At 36.8% G+C, this 21,101-nt stretch overlaps 1 protein-coding gene across 1 annotated transcript in view; it reads left to right on the top strand.

Annotated features, from left to right (window-relative positions):
• Slc9c1 (solute carrier family 9 member C1) overlaps positions 1-21,101 on the top strand; it is a 64,386-nt gene that overhangs the window by 2,570 nt on the left and 40,715 nt on the right. The window contains exons 3-11 of the mRNA XM_070030262.1: positions 123-374; positions 1,135-1,235; positions 5,292-5,420; positions 6,307-6,472; positions 9,246-9,374; positions 14,089-14,250; positions 15,297-15,396; positions 18,861-19,004; positions 20,769-20,943. Coding sequence (XP_069886363.1) covers positions 218-374; positions 1,135-1,235; positions 5,292-5,420; positions 6,307-6,472; positions 9,246-9,374; positions 14,089-14,250; positions 15,297-15,396; positions 18,861-19,004; positions 20,769-20,943 — 1,263 coding nt within the window. The 5' untranslated portion in view covers positions 123-217. The remainder of the gene's footprint in view (positions 1-122; positions 375-1,134; positions 1,236-5,291; positions 5,421-6,306; positions 6,473-9,245; positions 9,375-14,088; positions 14,251-15,296; positions 15,397-18,860; positions 19,005-20,768; positions 20,944-21,101) is intronic.

Genomic DNA, 21,101 nt, shown 5'->3' on the forward strand with positions numbered 1-21,101 from the left:
TGAAATAACACAAAAATACAAAAAAAAGATATTCATTATCTGACTTATGTAACTATAACCCCTCTGTACATCACCTTTATAATAACAAAAAATAAATAAAAGTACATGTTTTTCTGTTTTAGAGAGTCATCAGAAGATCACGAAGAAGGCAAACCTTGTGCTCCTTTGATTTCTCTGAGCTTTGCAGTGACATCAATTCAGATTCAGATAAACTACAATGAGCAGCAATATGATTAACAGTGTCAACTCTACACAATACATGAAAAAAACTATTGATAGCCCATGGGCAAATTTTCTCAGGAGTATGTCTTTAAATACTCCGAAGAACCTCCCAGAAATCATTTTAATAGTTTCTTTGATCTGTACTGTTGGAGGTAAGTGTCTTTCTTCTCTAGATTGATACATCTCATAATGTACCCTATAAAACAATGCAAAGTGGTCATGGAAAATTAGACTTTTGTCACTCAGTTCCTACCTTTATCTCAATTATTTTTAGTGAACTGAATACAATTATTACCTGCCCTTCACCTCTGTTGGGATCAGTGTAGTCATACCTGATTAAGTCAACATTAGATTTCAAGCAACAGGCACAAATAAAGCAAAAAGGAAGAAAATGAATGGCTGGAGTTGGGCATCCAGTTGGTTCTATCTAAATGATAAGTTAACATCTGCCTTTTCTGAGGAGAAAATTACACTATAGAAATAAAAATAGTGCTTTGTTAGTGTGTTTCTTTGGCCCGGTTAGGGATTCTATGACAAAGAAGTAGAACAATAAAATAAAACGAAACAAATGGTACAATATTACTCATAGAGTTTTTTTTAAACTGAACTTTGGTAACAATGATATATAAGATGAAACAAAGTTAATATTAATTTGATTTTCTAGTAGTGGTAATAGTTACCTGGTAATTAGGTTTTATCTGCTGGTAAATTATACCCAGTTCTTCATTGCACTTTAGCTATGGGGTTTCATTCAAGTTTACTTAATAATCTCTTATTGCAGCATTCTGAATGAATCTCTGATTTATAAGTGGGTGCTAAAATAAAGCATTTAATCGTTAGAGTCACATCAGATTAAAGTTCTATAAATGTGATGATGTTTTGTCTTTTAGTAACAACCTCCTGTTTTTGCAGCATTCGTGAACATGTATTTGAAAGACTTTCCAATTCCTCTTCCTGTAATATTATTTTTAATTGGATACAGTTTTGAAATCCTAAGTTTTGCATCTTTCCAGGTGTGTATAATAAATGAGTGGTTTTTGTTCCCCTTACATCTAAGAATTGCACACATGCAGCTATGGCTTAAGAAAATGCTTATCCACTCACTGATGTGTCATTAAATGGATGCTTGTGGTGTGGACAAAGAAGCCTCAAATAGGTGAGATCCACCTAACCAACAGTCAGAGCAGAGTCTCAGCCTTAAAGCACACCAGCAGCTCTAAATGAGCGTGTGTGCAATTACTCAGTATAAGTTGTGTCACCAGATCAGTGATGCTTCTAGAAGCAGGCCTCCAAATGAGAGGGAGCCTCTGCCAGGCCTTTGGGAACTGAGTTCATGATGTTGCTGCAAAAGCTCTTTAAGGATCCATTCAGGTAGAGATCAAGAAAGTTTATTAGTAAAAGAAAGAAAATACACAGCTCACCTAAGGGTGTACTCTAATATCATGGGTGTTTATGGTGAAAAACTAAGTTGATGTTGAGCTCAAATTCATCTTAAGACTGGTGTTCTCCTTTAAACTGTCTTATCAACCAGCTCAAAAACTTCAAGGGTGACTTGATCACTAAACTAAGGCCATTGATGTTCTGGCATCCCTTCAAAGGATAGATTCTGCAACATGTAGACAAATGTCCCTATTTTAAAGACTTTTTTTTTTTTTTGGCCAGTCCTGAGGCTTGAACTCTAGGACTGGGCACTGTTCCTGTGCATTTGTGCTCAAAGCTAGTGACCTACCACTTGAGCTACAGCTCCATTTCTAGCTTTATGTGGTTAATTGGAGCTAAGAGTCTCATGGACTTTACTACCTGGGCTGGCTTTTTGAACCATGATCATCAGATCTCATCCTCCTGAGCAGCTAGGATTACAGCATGAGCTACCAGTGCCCAGCCTAGATAAATACTGTTTTTCACAAACACGTTTTTGTGCCCAAAGGCACAGAATAAGTAGTTTTCTTTAATATTTCCTTACTTAGTTTTAGAGCAGGCTAAGTAGAAATGGTGTGTGTGTGTGTGTGTGTGTGTGTGTGTGTGTGTGCGTGCGTGAGAGAGAGAGAGAGAGAGAGAGAGAGAGAGAGAGAGAGAGAGAGAGAGAGATCAGACAGCTACTTTTCCCCTTTTTCCTTTTCTTTTTAATAAACGTTGCAGCCTAATGTAAGGCTTTATAACATGGGAAGTAATGTTTCTGTGCTTTCAATCAGCTGTTCATTAATATGGTATTTGTCTCTGAATTCCTGGCTGCTGTTTCACATGTCTCATTTTTCTTGATCTATCCTGCTTCATAATGAATACCAAAGTAGAATTTAGAAGTTCAGATGAAAAACTTACAAACAAGAGGAGACTGTGTTGCTTGGTTGGTACAGGATGCCAGTAGCAAGATAATATTGATATTGAACCAATATTTTGTGTCTCATTAAGAAATATTGTGGGCTGGGAAGTTAACTCAGTGGTAGAGCGCTTGCCTTGCATGCCTGAGGCCCTGGGTTCGATTCCTCAGCACCACATAAGCAAAAAGAAAAAAGCCAGAAGTGGCGCTGTGGCTCAAGTGGTAGAGCACTAGCCATGAGCTGAAGAGCTGAAGGACAGCGCCCAGGCCCAGAGTACAAGCCCCAAGACTGGACCCCCCCCCCAAAAAAAAGAAATATTCCATATGGTTTCTCTAAGAAACCATATACTAGTTTCTAAGGATGTTTAGGGCAGAATATATCAAGACACATAAACTGGTTAGGTGCCAGTGTTTCACACACGTAATCCTAGCTACTCAAGGCCTGAGACCTGAGAATTATGCTTCAAAACCAGCTTAGAAAAGGAAGTCAGTAAGACTCTTTTTTTTTTTTTTTTTTGTCGGTCGTGGGGCTTGAACTCTGGGCCTGGGCACTGTCCCTCAGTTCTTCAGCTCAAGGCGAGCGCTCTACCACTTGAGCTACAGCGCCACTTCCGACAGTAAGACTCTTACCTGCAATTAACCACCGAAAAGCCAAAAGTGAAACTGTGGCTTAAGTGGTTGAGTCCCAGCTGTGAACAAAAAAGGGATAGCTAAGTTTTCTTTAATATTTTTATTAAGCTAAGGGATAGCACCCAGGCTCAGAGTTCAAGCCCTAGTACCAGTACAAATATACCAATATGTATGTGTGTGTGTGTGTGTGTGTGTGTGTGTGTGTGTGTGTGTGTGTGTAGGTAGATATGTGTATTTCTATGCAAATACATATATGTATATGTATGTGTGAACTGATATGAATGGTATAGAGGAGACAGATTATTTACTGTAAGGAAAACAGGATGCATATAGATATATTAAATGGTATTCTAACCCAGGAGCTCGTGGCAAATTTCTTTTATAAAAAGCAGCATATAGGGGCTGGGAAGGTGGCTCAGTGTAGAGTGTTTGCCTCGCATGCATGAGGCCCTGGGATCAATTCCTCAGCACCACATAAGCAGAAAAAGCCAGTGGCTCAAGTGGTAGAGCATTAGCTTTGAGCTGCAGAGCTGAGGGACAGCACCCAGGCCCAGAGTTCAGGCCCCACAACTGGCAATAAAAGCAGCATATAAAATATTATATTATAATTATACAATCCTTATGCTTTTTTGTTTTAGTTACTCAACTCTGGCACCAGGCTCAAAAGTAGACATATATGATATACAAATGAAATGGCATTCATAAACAAAACTTTATTTACAGAAACAAATGGTGGGCCAAATTGCATCTTGAGCTATAGCTTGCCAATGCCTGCCCCAGGCAATCAGTGTGAACATGACGAGTTGTATGAGAATAACTGACTTTCCCAACAAATTTAGCCCACATCGTTGAAAGGAATTGTAGAAAACATGTATGCTAGCTTGAACCAGAAGCAGATGAAAACTTCTCTTGTCATAAACACATTTCGTAGTCATATAGATTTTGACCTAAAAGCAGTTTCAAGTACTTCTAGAAACTTGGCCATTTGGTCAGTAGCTTTTTCAAAGGAAGAGATCCTATGTTAAGAACCATGAAAGCATTGAGTTTGGGGGGTTTTTTTTTGTTTGGTTTGGTTTGGTTTTCCAATCCTGGGGCTGGAACTCAGGGCCTGGGCACTGTCTCTGAGCTTCTTTTTGATCAAGGTTAACATTCTACCACTTGAGCCACAGTGTTACTTCTGGCTTTTGGTGTTGTTGTTTATGTGGTACTGAGGAATCAAATCAAGGGCTTCATGCATGCTAGGCAAGCACTCTACCACTAGGCTACATTCCCAACCTAAGGCTTGAGATTTGACCCTACTTTGCAAGCTGGTAAGCTAGCCTGCCACACTTTTATAGTCCTGGCTATGGACACTAAATTCTCAGAGCAGGAGTGTTTCTCTTCCTGTGCCTATTTTTAGAACCCTGATGGCCCTGGAAGAAGCAGAAGAACCCAAATCTTTTCAAATCAGTGGTACTATAGTAATATTTGCTGTCCTGTCCTATGAAGAGACATTATATTGATTACATTGGATGGTAAAGTACACCTGATCTGTGCTCAGGAAGACTGGTGGAATGGAACCCACAACAGAATTTACTAATTCCAACTAATTATTTAATAATACACATTGTTAATTATTTCAGCCAGACATTTTAGTCTCCCATATATGAGTAGATAGATAGATAGATAGATAGATAGATAGATAGATAGATAGATAGATAGATAGATAGATAGATAGAGTGTATAACACACTATAGATTATATATGATAGCTAATTATTTGTGAGTTGGAGGATATAATTATGTAGTCTTTTGTGGAATTTTGTGCATGAGAATCAATCCACCTGAAATCTCTTTTTCCTATCTGCATGAAAACTTACTATATAGTTTTTAGTACTCTAGTCAAGGTGTTTCCTCAATTTGTCCTTAAAATGATAAAACAGTCATAAGGATATTATTAACTTTGCTCTGTAATTGATAATAAGTTGGAGGAAAATTCTGAAAATCCAGCTGAATTAAGACTTTAGAACTTACTGCATTGTGTGTGTATCTGCTGAAAATTTTTTCTCTGTTGTGAAAGACAGGATTGCCTGCCATGTATTCTGTGATGGATGGATGGAAATAATAGATTCTTGCATTACTAGGTACAAAAATACGCAGTTGCTATTCAGTGGATGAGTCCAGAGTTATTTTTTGGTTTGTTTACGCCAGTGATTATCTTCACAGTTGCATTTGACATGGATGTATACATGCTTCAAAAGCTATTTTGGCAGGTAAGTCTTCTTTTTTAGTGATGCCACTCATTATTTAGTTTCAGATTTGTAAAAACTTTGCATCAAAATGGAAAACAAAGAAAATAGAATACATACAGGGTACAGAGTTGTAAATTCACTTTCATATCTTAGCAAACAAATCTATCTAGGTAAATTTCTAATATAGTGAAAGCCCAAGGAGGTGGGCTGGGAATCATGAAGGGCAAAAGGCAGTTCTGAAACTCCTACTGGCAGAACTTGCTACCAATTGTACTTTTAACTCTGAGGAACTGTGGAAGAATTATTGCAAAGCATATTAGCTCTAGCAAAAAGAAATTGTTAAGAAAAAATTTAAATTTCCTTTAAATTTAAATTTTTATATTTCCTTATGTCTAAACCTTTTAAAGCTGAGAAGGACAGTCACAGGAGCAGCTCGAAACTCAATTCACAGGAATTTCTGAAATCATTAGAGCTTTTGGATGGTTCCAAGGAAAGACCCAGAGATTACATATTCCACAGCAGTTTTTCCAAAGTAATCCAAACCATTTTGTATGCCTACAAGGCCATTTCCTAAACAGCATTAAAAACAAAAGTATTAGAACAATGCATTTTAACCCAGTGCCAGGCACATGGAGTCTAGACAAATGACATGAAAATAAAAATGCAAAGAATAGATGTCTGAAAATAGTTTACATTGGCTCAGACAATCTGCTCAGCCACTTGCTGCTTCTCTGTGCAGGTAAGTAGGCTTAGCTCAAATTAGTTAAGCTGTATGGCCCCCCTCTAGGGTCTGCTAATGGGTGTTATTAATACTGGCTGGTCCTACGTGTCTAGTAATCCTGCTCTCCTGATCTTTAAAATGCAACACAAAACCAATCTGACTGTTTACCTTAATATCTCTTTGCAGATAGTCTTAATTACAATTCCTGGCTTTGTGGTTAATTATACCTTAATACTTTGGTATCTGCAATCGGTGACTAAGTTACCTTTGAAAACAGTCTCATGGTTACTATTCGCAGCTGTCCTTGTGAGTTCAGACCCCATGCTGACTGCAGCTTCTGTAAGAGATCTGGGTAGGTGGACCTTTTCTATTAGTTTATTGAGAATATTGTATTTTGTAAAGTCAACTCAGTTTTAAGATCATTAGTGACCATCTTTAACTGTGTAGAGTGGTATAGTAGGGGAAGAGGAGGGATCCTAGGGATTGAGAGCTGGCAAAGGTTCTAGAAGTCAGACTCTGAAGAAGGAAATACTAATGACAAGGGGCTTATTTGCTAGTAAGCACCATCAGATTCTAGACTAGGGCAGGAGGCATGTTTAGAATACCAACCCAGGGCAAATATAATATTGTATACATACAGTGCTGATATATCGGGTGCTCAATATTTCTTTGAAAACAGTCATTAACATATCATTAAAAATGCCTGTGGTGTCCTTGTTACCCTTAAGATAACAAAAACACAGAAGAGTTGAAGAACAATAATCTAAGCAGCTCTTATAGTATTTTCAGCATATACTATTTTAGAGTCATAAAACCTATATAAAGGTAAAATGCCTGGAAGAAATAGGATCTGAAGCTAGCCTTAGAAAAAAATTATGAGAATTTATCAAAAATGTAAACTAAAGTAAAAAAAAAAAAAAAAACAAGCCTAGGGGTGTGGCATAAGCGGTAAAATGCCTGCTTATCAAGCACAAGGTTCTGAGTTCAAACTCTAGCATTGCCAAAATTAAAAAGAAGAAAAGACAATAAAAGAACAAATTAATACAGAAAGGTCAAATAATCCAAGATCCCCACACAGGAAAACTAAACAATATTCCATTTATCTACTTTTTTATTGTTTTTAATTTTTTATTCTCATAAAAGTGATATATGTTACAGTTATGTAAGCCAGGTAAAAAGGATATTTTTTTGAATTTTTGTCTTTTTATTAGCAAATATTAATTTCACAAAGTATTTTTATTGTTATACACATATGTCCATATAATGTAGCTTGCTAAATTTTATTCCTTTCATTAATTTCATTATCCTATTTCTATACTTATATTTTGTTATGTCATTATACTAATTTATAAAGTATTTGAACATATTAATCCACACTATTTCTCTTCATCTCCTCACTCACTTTTTTCCAAACTTAATTAGTTCCATCTTTTACACCTGGGTCATTCATTTAATTTTCTGGGTCTAGAGTCTGCATATGAGAAATCTAGTATTTGTTTTTCTTTTATGTTTTTATTGTGAAAATACCATACAGAGGGGTTACAATTACATGGACAAGGTAATGAGTACATTTCTTATCAAGCATTGTTGCCTCCTCCTTTGTTTTTCCCCTTCTCATCCCTTCCCTTCCCATCCACCCCCCAAGTTGTAAAGGTAGTTTTTCGACATAACGACTTACACATCTCATTGTTGCAAGAGGATATTTTTCTTTGCTCACTCTTGCTCAGTTTTCCTCTCCTATTCCCACCCACAAACTCACTTACTTTTTAATAATGACTCCTAAAAAAAGCATCCTAAAACAGAATATGACACAGTTGGGCATGCTTACAACACACACAGCATTCTTTTCAATTTCATTTTCTCTTTATGGCCAATTAAAAGGGATACAGCTACCTGAAACAAATAGAAACAGAATATGAGAGATACATTGTAGGTAAATGCACAAATAGAGGACAGTTGAGTCTTCAAGACAAGGGGGGGGAGATAATTTCTTGTGCAGTGCTTAGTGAAGACCTCGTTCATGACAACACTTGCTGTCTTAACAGGAACACGGCACTGGTTTTCTTCCATCAGCAAACTTACTATAGTTACAGAGTGATTGAGTTACAAAAAGGAGTTTCACTATGTAAAAATGTTTCCAACCTTTGCCTTTCAGCAAGTTACAACGGTACTCAAAGTTAATTACAAGGAAAAGGACAATTTGATAGATAGCTAAACTTAGAATAGCATCAGAAAGAGAGGGAAATTCTGATAGGTGCTGTCCATTCATGCAACTTTATTTCTAAAACCATTCAAAAGAATGTATGGAATGCAGAATAATTTCTTTTCTTTCTTTTTCTCTCTCTCTCTTTCTCTCTCTCTCTCTCTCTCTCTTTCTCTCTCTCTCTCTCTCTCTCTTTCTCTCTTGGTTTCTCTCTTTCTTTCTTTCTTTCTTGCTTTCTTTCTTTCTTTCTTGCTTGCTTGCTTGCTTGCTTGCTTGCTTGCTTTCTTGTCCTGGGAATTAAACTCAGGGCCTGGGCTCTGTCCCTGAACCTCTCTGTGCTCAAAGCTAGCGCTCTACCACTTGAGCCAGAGTGCCACGTCCAGCTATTTCTGTTTGTGTGGTACTGAGGAATCGAACCCAGGGCTTCATGCATGTTATGTAAATACTCTACCACTAAGCCACATTACCAGTCCAATAATTTCTTACTCTAGCTAGATTATCTAACAATTATCTTGTTTGGACAATTATCCTTAGATATATTATGAATTTACTTTATCTTTCAATCACCATTTTTGTCTTCTCTTATATGTATTTGATTTATAATGTGCTCATTTATATAGACTAAGTCGTTGGATTTAAAAATAATTTCATGTTTTCATCAATGGTTCGAAATGAAGAAAGAGATCTGGCATTAATTATCTGACTTTCATAAACATGATAGACAACATTTAATTTGCATAATTACCTTAGTGAAAAATTTAATATTCTTAATGGGCATTTTCAACATGATTACTGCTTAAGTATGTAGGGGAAATTATGTAATACAAATGTATAGCAAACATTACCATCCTACTTGCCAATCTAATTTTATTTCTTAATATTTTGAAGTTCCTTTATTTAAAAAGAAATCTCTTCCACCTAGGTCTTTCTAGAGGCCTCACAAATTTAATTAATGGAGAAAGTTTGATGACCTCTATTATATCATTAATCATGTATAGGAGTGTTGTGAATATTAACCTGAAAAGAAAACTTATGATGAATAGCACCTTTGGTAAGGAATTGTGCTTTATTTTCTTAATTTCTTAAAACCAGAGCTTTGTTGTGTATTTTCTCAGAGCTGACATGGATTTTCTAATATCATGCCATAAACTGAGCTTATTATAAATAAGAGTGTTATCTGAATAGTGATACACAGCACAGCTACATATTCCCTTTTTGTGTCAGTAATGGATTTGTTGTGAGGCTGGGTTGGGCCTTTTTCATGAAGATAGCTATGAAATGAAAAGCAATACGCCACAGGCCTACTCTGAAACAAAATACCAGGCAATGAGGTTGATGTTTGTTTGTTCTTAATGTTTTGTTTCTTTGTGTATTTTTGTTTTTTCTTGATGTGCTAAAGTGTGGCTTCAAAGATAAACAAGGCAATGCATCCACTGTTGATAAGAGGAGCCAGCTAACTTCCTTTCCTCTTCTCTTCTGAGAGCCTGTCTCCTGGGAGATAACGTAGAATGAGGTTATTCAGGAAGAAGCAAACCAGATGGGGTCTTCTATAGAGCCAAGGAGAAGGGACTGTAACCAGAGGACTGGAAGGTTCTCATGAGCTCTCTCATTTACCTTTCTCAAATGTCCTTGAAGCATAGTACCTTATTTTATACATGTGTGTGCATTGTAATGAATGACTGGGGTGTATATGCCCATGTAATTATTGCTCTGGACAAGAGGTGTAGTCCTACTGTCTACAAGCATCTTCTTCCTTCTAGCTAATCAAAACTCCAAGCTTTCCTCCTAATTTTTTCCTAATATGTAGTCTCTTAATTTCTAGTAATGGGAGAATGTACACTTTTAGGATATCTATGGAATGAAAATAGCTATTATCACAGTACTATGAAGGTATTTACTCATTTATTACATTGGCATTGGCATGGATTTTTGAAAAGCAGAGAACACAGTCTTTTTGAAAACTTAAGAACATGCAGTATTCTAGTCACTAGGCATTTTCTCTGTTCTGAGGCTGAAGCATTGTCTTATTTCTTTATCACCTTTTTCCCTTAAGAAGACCATGTCTTTAGGAAGTGTTTCCAAACACCCCAACAAGGGGTTGAATGATGTCAAATAATAATCCACTCTGTGGAATTGCAATCCTTCTACCACCCCCATACCCCCAAATGGTGACTATCCCAGATGATCTTTCCAGCCGTTGAATAAGGGGTAGTTGTAGATAGGATGGATTTCCATGGCCTGGAAAAGTGTGTCATTGAGGAACATCCAGTAACTGTTTTCCTGTGTTCTGTACAATCCCTGCCTCACCTATTCACATCTAAACTCAAAAGTGAAGACTTTTCTTCCCCAAGAAGATCTACCACCATTTTTTTCAGCTCCTCCTCAAAACAGCTAGCCCAGAGAGCCACTTAGACATAAGAAACCCTTGCTCTCTGCCTATGCGCAACAATTTGCTAAAACTATATCAAGTGTTCATTGTCCCAGGCCAGGACAGTTTAGAACATCTGTGATGAATCTGGAGTCCCTATTTAACACAGAAAGATCCACCCTATGTACATGTTTCAGATTTGCCCTTTGCCATCTGCAGTATAAAAGCCAAGCAACCACCCACAGCTTCAGCAAAAGTTCAGAGTCAAAGGGAAATGGCCCAATAAATCACTCAGAGACTTTCACTGAAACACTTCCTGAAGATATGACCCTCCTAAGGACCCCAAGGTGAACAACAAGAGAAAAAACTGTCTAGATTCAAAAGCATCTTACAAACTAAAGTATAAAGAAGCAAAGTCATGGAACCAGCCTGGACATTCATGTCTGCCACTAAACTAGGTCCTGAATTCTACCAGGTCCCATTTATAATTGTGTTATAATTGACCACAGAATATTAGCAAAGCATATCACAATATTAGAGAAGTATACAGCCTTATCAAAATATTCACTATAAAGGAAGAGAAAGGGAAGAAGGGGAAGAGAAGGTGCTGATTTGCAAGTTCACTCATGAATTGATTCAACTATTACTTTGGTGATGTGTGTTATGCAAAAGTTCCAATGCTAAGACCTACTAATTCAGCCATGTGCACAAGAGACACACTCCTGACCTATTCATAGGGCTTATCATAGAGTTATCTTAGGGTTTTTATTACAGTGGTAGAACAGACTTTTGAGGGGGAAGTGGTTAGCTTTAAGGGAGACAGTAATTGTAAATCTAATCATAATAATGACATCAGTAATAAAACCCCTTCTGGGAGAAAGAGAACAATGAATGTGTTTTCCTGGACATCAATACTTTCAACTTGCATTTGCTTTGAAAGAAAACTTCCATTGAGAAACAAAAATGCTAGATAAGATTTTCTGATAAATATGTTGCTAAACTTCTGCAGTTAGAAGATCATAGTGTTATCATACATTTTATAATAGAGAAAAATTAATAAGAATTATTACACTCAGTTCTTTCCCTATGCAACCTGGGTGTTATGACTTTGAATATAACATTAACTAATAAAGTATTTGCTTTGGTGCTTTTCTGGGCTTGACAAATCTAGTCATCAAACACGTTACTCATTAAAAAACTATTTTCCTTTCTTAAAAGAGAAAGCCGTTTTCTAGATTCCTGTATGATTCTGAAACTAGTCAGACCCCACCCTTTGCTTTAGACTTAGCCACGGCCAGCTCCATCCTGTCATTTAAATTCCCCCCTCTGTTCTTTGTCCTGTAAAGATGGAGACTTCTTTGCCCACTGGCCTGCCTACTTCCAACAACTTGAGTTTGTGACAGGATGAAGGTTCCTGTTTTGGGGCAAGACATCATAACTTTGCTTTATGGAAAGCAGTTAAATCTTAAAAGGATCAGCCACAGCAAAGGAACGTCTATGTTTTGATGGAAATAATTCCAATTTTAGGACCTATAAGTAGATTTGTTAAACCAAGAAAAGCCTCAGAGCATATAATTTATCACTGACATTATCAGAAAAGCATAAAAGTATATGTACAAAAGTGTTGTTTATCAGGGGGATGTTAAATGAAATTCCCAGCAATAAAGCAGCAGTTTGAGAAGCCAATGTAACTGAGGAGACTTGTCCTGAAGGGCAGCAAAGCATTGCTTTTTCTGTTCAATGCATATCATGTTATATCTACAATATTAGTTCCATGAGCATAGAGCTTTCTATTTATTCATTTCTGTATCTCCAAGATTGTATTACACCACTCAAGAAGTACTAACTTAGAGGAGACTGAATGAAAGATATGTTTAAACTAAACCAATCAGTTTAGCAAACTTCATTTTAGCATTTAAGAAGAAATTCTCAACTTAGAAAATATGTGCAAATGTCCCAAAGTATCTTTTAAGTAAATACTATTATAAATTAACACAATTGCTTATAGTTGTGGGGATGTTGTGATAGGTGTATATAATGTGGAGCGATTAAGAAAATTAATTATATCTACAACCTTTCTTACTGATAATCTTTTATGATCAGACATTGAAACATATACTCTTCATTATTTTGAACTATGTAATAGATGATTATTGTTTATAGTTACGCTGTATACAACATGCATCACCATTTTTTATTCCTTCCTTCTTGTACTTTCCTGTTAGCCTCTAGTAACCAATATTCAAGTCTCTACTTTTAGGAATTCAATTTTGTTAGGCTCCATAAATAACTGAGGTAATGTGGTATTTTACTTCCTGCGCCTGACTTATTTCACTTAGCAAATTGCCATTTTACATTCACTCATGTTGCTACCAATTATAACATTTCCTTCTTTGTGCGTCACTACTGAGACTTGAATGCAGGGCTTGAGCCCCCATATTTCTCTCTTTCTCTTTCAACTTTATCACTTGAACCGTATCTCTAGTTCTGCCTTTTTCCTGGTTAACTGGAGATAAGATTCTCAAGGATTTGTCTACCTAGACTGGCTATGAACAAGCATCTTCAGATCTCAGCCTTTAGAGTAGCTAGTGTGATCCACCAGAAATTTATAAAATTGCTTTTCTGAAAGCCTAAACAGTATGTCCATATATGGACATACTATATTTTATGTACTTAATCTACTTATGTTTCCATAGTTTGAAAACACTCCAATTTAAAATTAACAGATATTTCTCTAAGAAGGCATATAAATGTACAATAGATACATAAAATGCTCAACATCACTAATCATTACAGAAGCACAAACAAACACCATCATGAGCTATTGCTTTACACCAGTGGTATTAGCTTATATCAAAACTACAAGTAATAGCTGGAAGTGGCGCTGTAGCTCAAGTGGTAGAGCGCTCGCCTTGAGCTGAAGAGCTGAGGGACAGCGCCCACGCCCAGAGTTCAAGCCCCACGACCGACAAAAAATAAATAAATAAATAAATAAATAAATAAATAAACAAAACTACAAGTAATAGCTAGGTATGCTGGTGCACTTCTATAATCCAGGCACTAGAGAGGCTAAGGTGGGAGGATTACCAGTTCCAGGCCAGCCTGGGCTACATAGCAAGACCCTATCTCAAAACACCAGAAGAAAAAAATAGAAGAGATATCAAGTGTGGGTGAGTATATTAAGAAGAAACTCATATACCAGTAATCTCATTTCTGCTTATATACTCTCCAAAACTGAAATCAATATGTTGAAGGGGAATCTGCACTTCAGTGTTATTGTAACTGTGAAGTAACTTTATAACTAAAGACAAAAAGAAAAAAAGACCCAAAGTATCACTTCAAGTGAAGAACAAGTAAATTGTAATAATAATTTTCTATTTTCTTCATTTTCCTATAGTTCGTGATGCCCTGGGTGGAATTTGGTCATACTTTATAGAAAGTTTCTTATTTGGAATTATAAACTCAAAACTGATGCAGTTATGGATGTCCACTGTTTTTGGTGATGATGTCAATCATATAAGTCTCATCTTTTCAATTCTGTACCTCGTCTTTTATTTTTGTAAGTGAGGGCTTTGTTCTTAAAATGGCACAAAGGTATTCAGAGTAAAATATACACCTTAAAAATTACATACTATGGGAGGAAGGAATTGGGGATTTGGGGTGAGAGGGGATAGTAGAAGAAAAACAAATGAGGGGGTAACAATGTTTGATAAGAAATTACCTCCGTACAGCATTTTTATTTTGGGTCCAGTTGTGGGGTCTGAACTCTGGGCCTGGGCGCTGTCCCTCAGCTCTTCAGTTCATGGCTAGCACTCTACCACTTGAGCCACAGCACCACTTCTGGATTTTTTCTTTTTGCTTATGTGGTGCTGAGGAATCGAACCCAGGGCCTCAGGCATGCAAGGCAAGCACTCTACCACTGAGCCACCTTCCCAGCCCCTCTGCACAGCACTTTTACAATAAAATAAAATTTACATAATAGATAAAAGTTTGCAAAACTAAACAAAAAAACTTGTGACACTTTGAATTTTTCACAGTGGAAACAGAGTATTTTGATAAACTCAGGGATGATGAACACTAACAGATGGATTTTGAAAAATTTCTGTGAATATTTTTTAATACTTCTTAGTAACCCATATTAAAAATAAATAAAACATTGAAAATGTATCCATACTGAGACTCTTTCTGGCCCATTCTCTTATTCCCATCACAAAACATTTCTCTCTTCTACTCTCCTCCCAAACGACATGGACTGGTCCATATATTACCTTATCAGCTAATTTCCATTTCAACACTCCAGAGACCCCTGAAACAAATAGAGTTGTGGAAGGTACTCCAGCCTCACAGAGGTACATGAAGTTTTGTGAAGTCCATATATTTTCCAGTGATGACCCAAGTAGTTCTAGCATATCCATGACAGACTTTACTACACAGTTGGGTGTGAATCTGAAGCTAGAAAAGGACAAGGGATGGTGTAAGTCATTTATGATGCTTTGCAGCTAAAACCGAATGGAGTACTTTCTCTAAGAATATCAGGGTACTCAATATTTTGACTGTGGTAAAGTTTGTGCTACTATTGATGTGAATGCTTTATCTTAAAAATAGGTGAGTTAGTCGGAATGTCTGGAATATTTACCCTGGCAACTATGGGACTTTTTTTAAATTCAACAAGTTTTAAACCAGGAGTTGAATCACTTCTTCTCGAGTAAGTGGCTGGCATATTTTCACTTTGCTTAATAAGCTAGAAGTTATAATATTATATCTATATCTGTATGATCAAGGACAGATATTGACATGGAAATGACCCTCATTAGAAACTGCTCTGTTTGCAAGTGCCTTCTAATCCTTTCATTGTGGGTAAAATTTGTAACCCACCCTTTGAGTCTAGATGGATTTTATTTCCCCATTAACCCTCCCTATTTGTTTTAAGCAAATTTTTAGTCTGGCCTATGACTCTCTCCAATGTCACTCTTCCACTGTACATAATGACATCTACTCTCATGTCTTTTCATTCCTGAATCCCTCTCTTCCTGTGATACATACACTACCCCAAGTTTGCCACCAACTGCCAAAGATCATTGCAGCCTCTCCATTTAGTACTCTAACTGTATAAACTATGTCATGTACCAACTCCTACTCTCCAAGGAACGTAGTAGAAATCTAAGATAATAGTGACAAATACTACTACATCCCACAACAACCTGTAGCTGGTCCATTCTACTCTCTGTGAGAGAGAAAGCATACTCATACTTGTGTCCTCTGGTCTCCTGATTCTACTAACTCTGTCACATTAAAGACTATAATTCATTGATCCTAATGTCTCATTACTAACTATGCTACATCTTCAATTCCTTCCTATATGAATTGCCATCTTCTTTATTTGTCAGTCAGTTACTTTAGTGGCAAATCCTATGACGTGTGTCCTGCTACTTGTGTGACATCCTACCATGTTCACACACATACTCCCTGCTCTGCTCTCACCTACTTATCATGCTGCAATTCTTCAATTATGCCAAATTCACTCCCTGTTTGGACTTGTATTCTTTTGGTTTCATGCTCTTGGAATGTGCTTTTTCAGGAATGACTGCTTTAAGTCTTTTTATGCTTCCATTCAGATGTCACCTTGTTTGAAAAAAAATCCCCAAATAGAAACTGTATAAAATTAACGTCCCCTAAAGTCCATCACTATCGCTCTAGGCTTCTGGCTGTGCAACACTGGATATTAAAAGTAACAGATTTGCCTAGGTTGGAGTGAGAGCAGAGAGTAAGATCATTTGATATTTATGTACAGTCAAAGTAAATGAAGAATAAAGGATTTTTAATACTCAGAAGTTCTTTTTCTGTGCTCCAAAATTATTACTTAGGCCTACACTGGAACAAGTGCACATATATACCTATTAAAACAATTTGGTGCTTGGTTATTCGGCTCATACCCAAACTCATTGTATGAAGTCAACATCATCTCTATGTTAAAACCAAACAGACATCACAGGAAGAAAAAAGTTATAGGTCAAAATCATTAGTAAAATAATATCAGGTTAAATTTAACAGAAAGAAAATTATAGCTTGAAAATCAATAAAGTAACAAACCAAATCTAACTGTACAAAGAATTGTACACAATCACTGTCTTAGCAAAGTTTAGAGGCAGAGAAAGTTTTAAGTCAGTTTACTTGATTCACAATTCTCACTGTTGGAGGCAGTCTGATGCCTTTCTAGCGAGGATGCCTTGTGCTGAACCATAGCAGGACAGAGACCTACATAAAGGGAGAAAGGATTGCAAACTATTCACAATAGCTAAGATATACAAACCTGAATATCTGAATAACGTTGACAAGTAATTGGATAATGAAATGTGTTAGGTGACAAATATAAGTTGAGAGATATAGACAGATAGGTAGGTGGGTAGTTAAGTAGGTAGACAGACAGACAGACAGATAGACAGACAGACAGATAGACAGACAGACAGATAGATAGTAGATAGATAGATAGATAGATAGATAGATAGATAGATAGATAGATAGATAGATAGAACAGGAAGACATGGATGTCTATGTGATGTATGTTTAGAATCTGGAATTATGTATTATCTACACATATAATGACTTATTATTTAGTTTTTGAAAGAAAGAAAATCTTGCATTCTCAGCTATATAAATGATTCTGGTTGACATTAAGCTAAGTAAAATAAACCAGACACATGAAAACAAATATTACATTATTTCACCTATAAGTAGAGTCCAAAATAACCAAACTCATAGAAGCAAAACCCATTCGTGTCTACCAGGAGTGAACAATTGTAGTTACATGATAAATAAGACCTGATATTTAATACTTAGTCTGATGATGACAATAATAAGAAATACAGTGCTTGAAGCTGCTAAGATAATAACTATTAAGTGTTCTCTCCATGACACAGAAAGTACATGGGTTATCAATATGTTAACTAGCTAAGTGGTAGTGCTCACTTCATAATGCACATACCAAAATGTATGTATACCAAAATATCAACTTGTATACCTTAAAAACAAACATTTTGCTAAGGATAAGTGGCTAATGTCTGTAATCCAGCTACTCAGGAGGTAGACATCTGAGGACTGTGGTTCCAAAGCCAGCTCAAACAGGAAAGCTTGTGAGAATCTTATCTCCATTAACTACCAAAAAAGGCAGAAGTGGAGCTGTGATTCAAGTGGTAGTGCAGTATCCTTGAGCAAAAACTTAAGGGACAGAGCCCCAGGACACATACCCAATGAATAATTTCTTAAACTGAGTGAGATAGCACATACCAGTAGTTTCCACCTTATCAGGGATGTAGGTAGAAAGATCACAGGTCAAGCCTTCCCAAGGGAGAGGAGGGAGGGAGAACAAGACCTAAAGCAAAAAGGTCTGATAGTAATGTGAGTCAACTGGTAGCACACTGAGTCCAAATCCCACTAGAGTAGAAAAAAAAGACTAAAAACGAACCCCAACGCTATGTTGAAAATGAACTTTAAAACTTGGGGGGCAGGGAGGGGAGAAGTTGAGGGAGGGGGGGTAGGGAGGTTAGAGGAAAAACAAAGGAGGTAACAATGCTTGATAGGAAATGTACTCCTTACCTTACTCATGTAACTGTAACCCCTCTGTACAGTATTTTTACAATAAAAACACATTAAAAAAATAATCCCATTCTGTTTTTCAGTATCTCCCAGAAGCTGGGGGGGGGAGGGGGGAGAATTTATTCATACTTTCTGAAAAGTAGCTGTATTTTAGCCACAGCTTACTTAGTTTCATTACTATGCAAGTCAGAAGAACCTCTTAGAATTTCCTTTTAAAAAAAATGACCTAAAGAAACAATGACTTGCTTGTTAGTATTTTCCAGTTATTTTCAATTGTGATGTCTGATTATTTACAGTTTACTTGTAGTTAAGCTATAGTCTAAACATTTCTGGCAGATAAAATAGGGGGAAAAACACAGATACTAATTTACGCACATATATTGGGTTAAATTTTGTTAGAATGACCTGTTTGCCTTGAGGCCATGTTCTTCACAGTTAGTTCAATTTTGAGCCTTGTGGAATGTTGATAAATTCTTCATTATGAATAGTCTGATATCTCACACAGGTAAGTTTTGCAGTCAAGAGGTCATTAACTAATTATACTTAATTATGCTTTCATTTTTCTGAAAAATGCAGATTCTGGAATTGTCTATCTTTTGTTGCTTTTCTCATGGTGTTTACTTTCATTGGACTTCTGATTCCTGCATATACATATTTATACATCTCATTTTCTGATATATATTATTCATTAAACATCTACTTCACACTCATTATTTTAAGGTAAGAAAATAAAAGCTGCTTGATTTTACCTATAGGAAATAGAATAAGTCTGAAGATCACCTGTTAAATAATAAAAATAGCAAATTAATGCCTTGCAGTTTTCTCACTTTGTAACTGAATTTCAAAGCAATGAAAACACTTTGTAAAAAGTTCAGAAAATTGCATGGAAGAAAACCATATTGCATAATGTAAGAATTGAGAAGTCATCACTATTAACAGTCAGTACAATTCATCTAGTGTTTTATTTCCCTAAGATTTCATAAAGGTAATAGTCTTTCATAAATAGAAATTCTTATCCTAGGTTTGTGTGTGTGTGTGTGTGTGTGTCTGTGTGTCTGTGTGTGTGTCTGTGTGTCTGTGTGTGTGTGCACCCATCCTGAGTCTTGAATTTAGGGTATGAGCACTATCTCTGAGCTTTCTTTGTTCACTTGAGCCACAGCTGTTCTTCTGGCTTTTTGCAGGTTAATTGGAGATAAGAGTTTCTTAGACTTTGCTGCCCAGGCTGACTTTGAACTATAATCCTAAACTCTCAGCCTCTGTAGTAGCTAGGATTACTGATGTGAGCCACTGGTGCAGCCTTACCCTAGTTTTGCTCAATACTGTTTTATAGTTTCAATGAATAGAAAATTAGATTTAGACGTAGCTTTTTATGAAACCATCTGGAAGCCCTCTTGGATAATGCCTTCTTTGCTCAAATAAACTTTATAGTACTTTTTGCAATTTTAAGAAAATGATGAGTCTGTTAGGCTCTGGAAAAAAACAAATTGCAGAATATAAAACACCATAAGCTGGGACCCAGTTCTTTAATCTCCATCACTCAAGTTAGCAACATTCTACTGTCATCTAGAAAAAATGAGGTAGTTGTCAGCCTCAACTCAGCTAGTGCCAAATAAGTGGGAATTAGTTCAAAATCATCAGAAAATATTAGTATGAAATTCAGGAATGATATGAGAAGGCAAGATAAAATAAAACTGACCAATTGATATATAGAAAGAAATATAATAGAGGGGCTGGGAAGATGGCTCAGTGGTAGAGCGCTTGCCTTGCATGCATGAGGCCCTGGGTTCGATTCCTCAGCCCCACATAAGCAAAAAGAAAAAAGCTGGAAGTGCACTGTGGCTCAAGTGGTAGAGCACTAGCCTTGAGCTGAAGAGCTGAGGGACAGCGCCTAGGCCCAGAGTTCAGGCCCCACCACCGGACCCCCCCCCCAAAAAAGAGAAATATTATAGAGATAGAAATAGCTACTGATAGACCTAAAAATAAGAAACCGATATTAGATTTAGCAGAACTAAAATCTACAAATAAAAAGAAAGGACATTTTTCCTCAATTCTTACTCATTGAAATTATTTCATTTCTTTTTCATTACCTCTAAGGAAATACCACTCAAGGGTAATGTAGAATTATCCTACCATTCAAATCTTGTAAAAAAAAAAAAAAAAAAAAAAAAAAAAAAAGAAGAAGAAGAAGAAGGAGGAGGAGAGAGGGGGAGAGGAGAAGGGGGAGGGGGAGAGGAGAGGGGAAGGGAAGAATAAGGGGAAGGGGGAGGTCAGAGAGGAGGGGGGCAGAGGAGAATGGGGGAATGGAGGGGGGACCATTTGTAGCTATTCCACTGAGATCCTCTCTGCCTTCCTCCCTTTGTCATGCCAACAGGGTGGCAAAAGATGACCACCTCTGTGTGTGAGAGAGTCACCACACAGAAAAGAAACTAGGATAGAATGGAATGAATAGAATGGATAACTTTTATTTATTTATTTTTCTTTTAGACTTCTGGTCATTCTGCTGATGAGCCCATTTTTATCTCGACTCGGGCACGGGTTCAGCTGGCGCTGGGCTTTCATCATGGTGTGGAGTGAGATGAAAGGAACACCCAACATCAATATGGCGCTTCTGCTCGCCTACTCAGACCTGACCCTTGGATCAGAGAGGGAAAAGTCACAAGTAAAAGAAGCTGCATGTTATTATTTGAATATCTGCCAAAAAAATATATGTTGCTGTGTATTCCAGATCTGTGTTCTTTTTGTAATGAGAAAGCTCCATCCCACTTGGGCTGTTGGAATGATGGGAAGACAGGAAGAAAAGGAACACACAACATCACA

Source organism: Dipodomys merriami, unplaced genomic scaffold, assembly GCF_024711535.1.
Source record: "Dipodomys merriami isolate MVZ:Mamm:240054 unplaced genomic scaffold, mDipMer1.0.p SCAF_2, whole genome shotgun sequence".
In the NCBI taxonomy this organism is placed as follows: Eukaryota; Metazoa; Chordata; class Mammalia; order Rodentia; family Heteromyidae; genus Dipodomys; species Dipodomys merriami.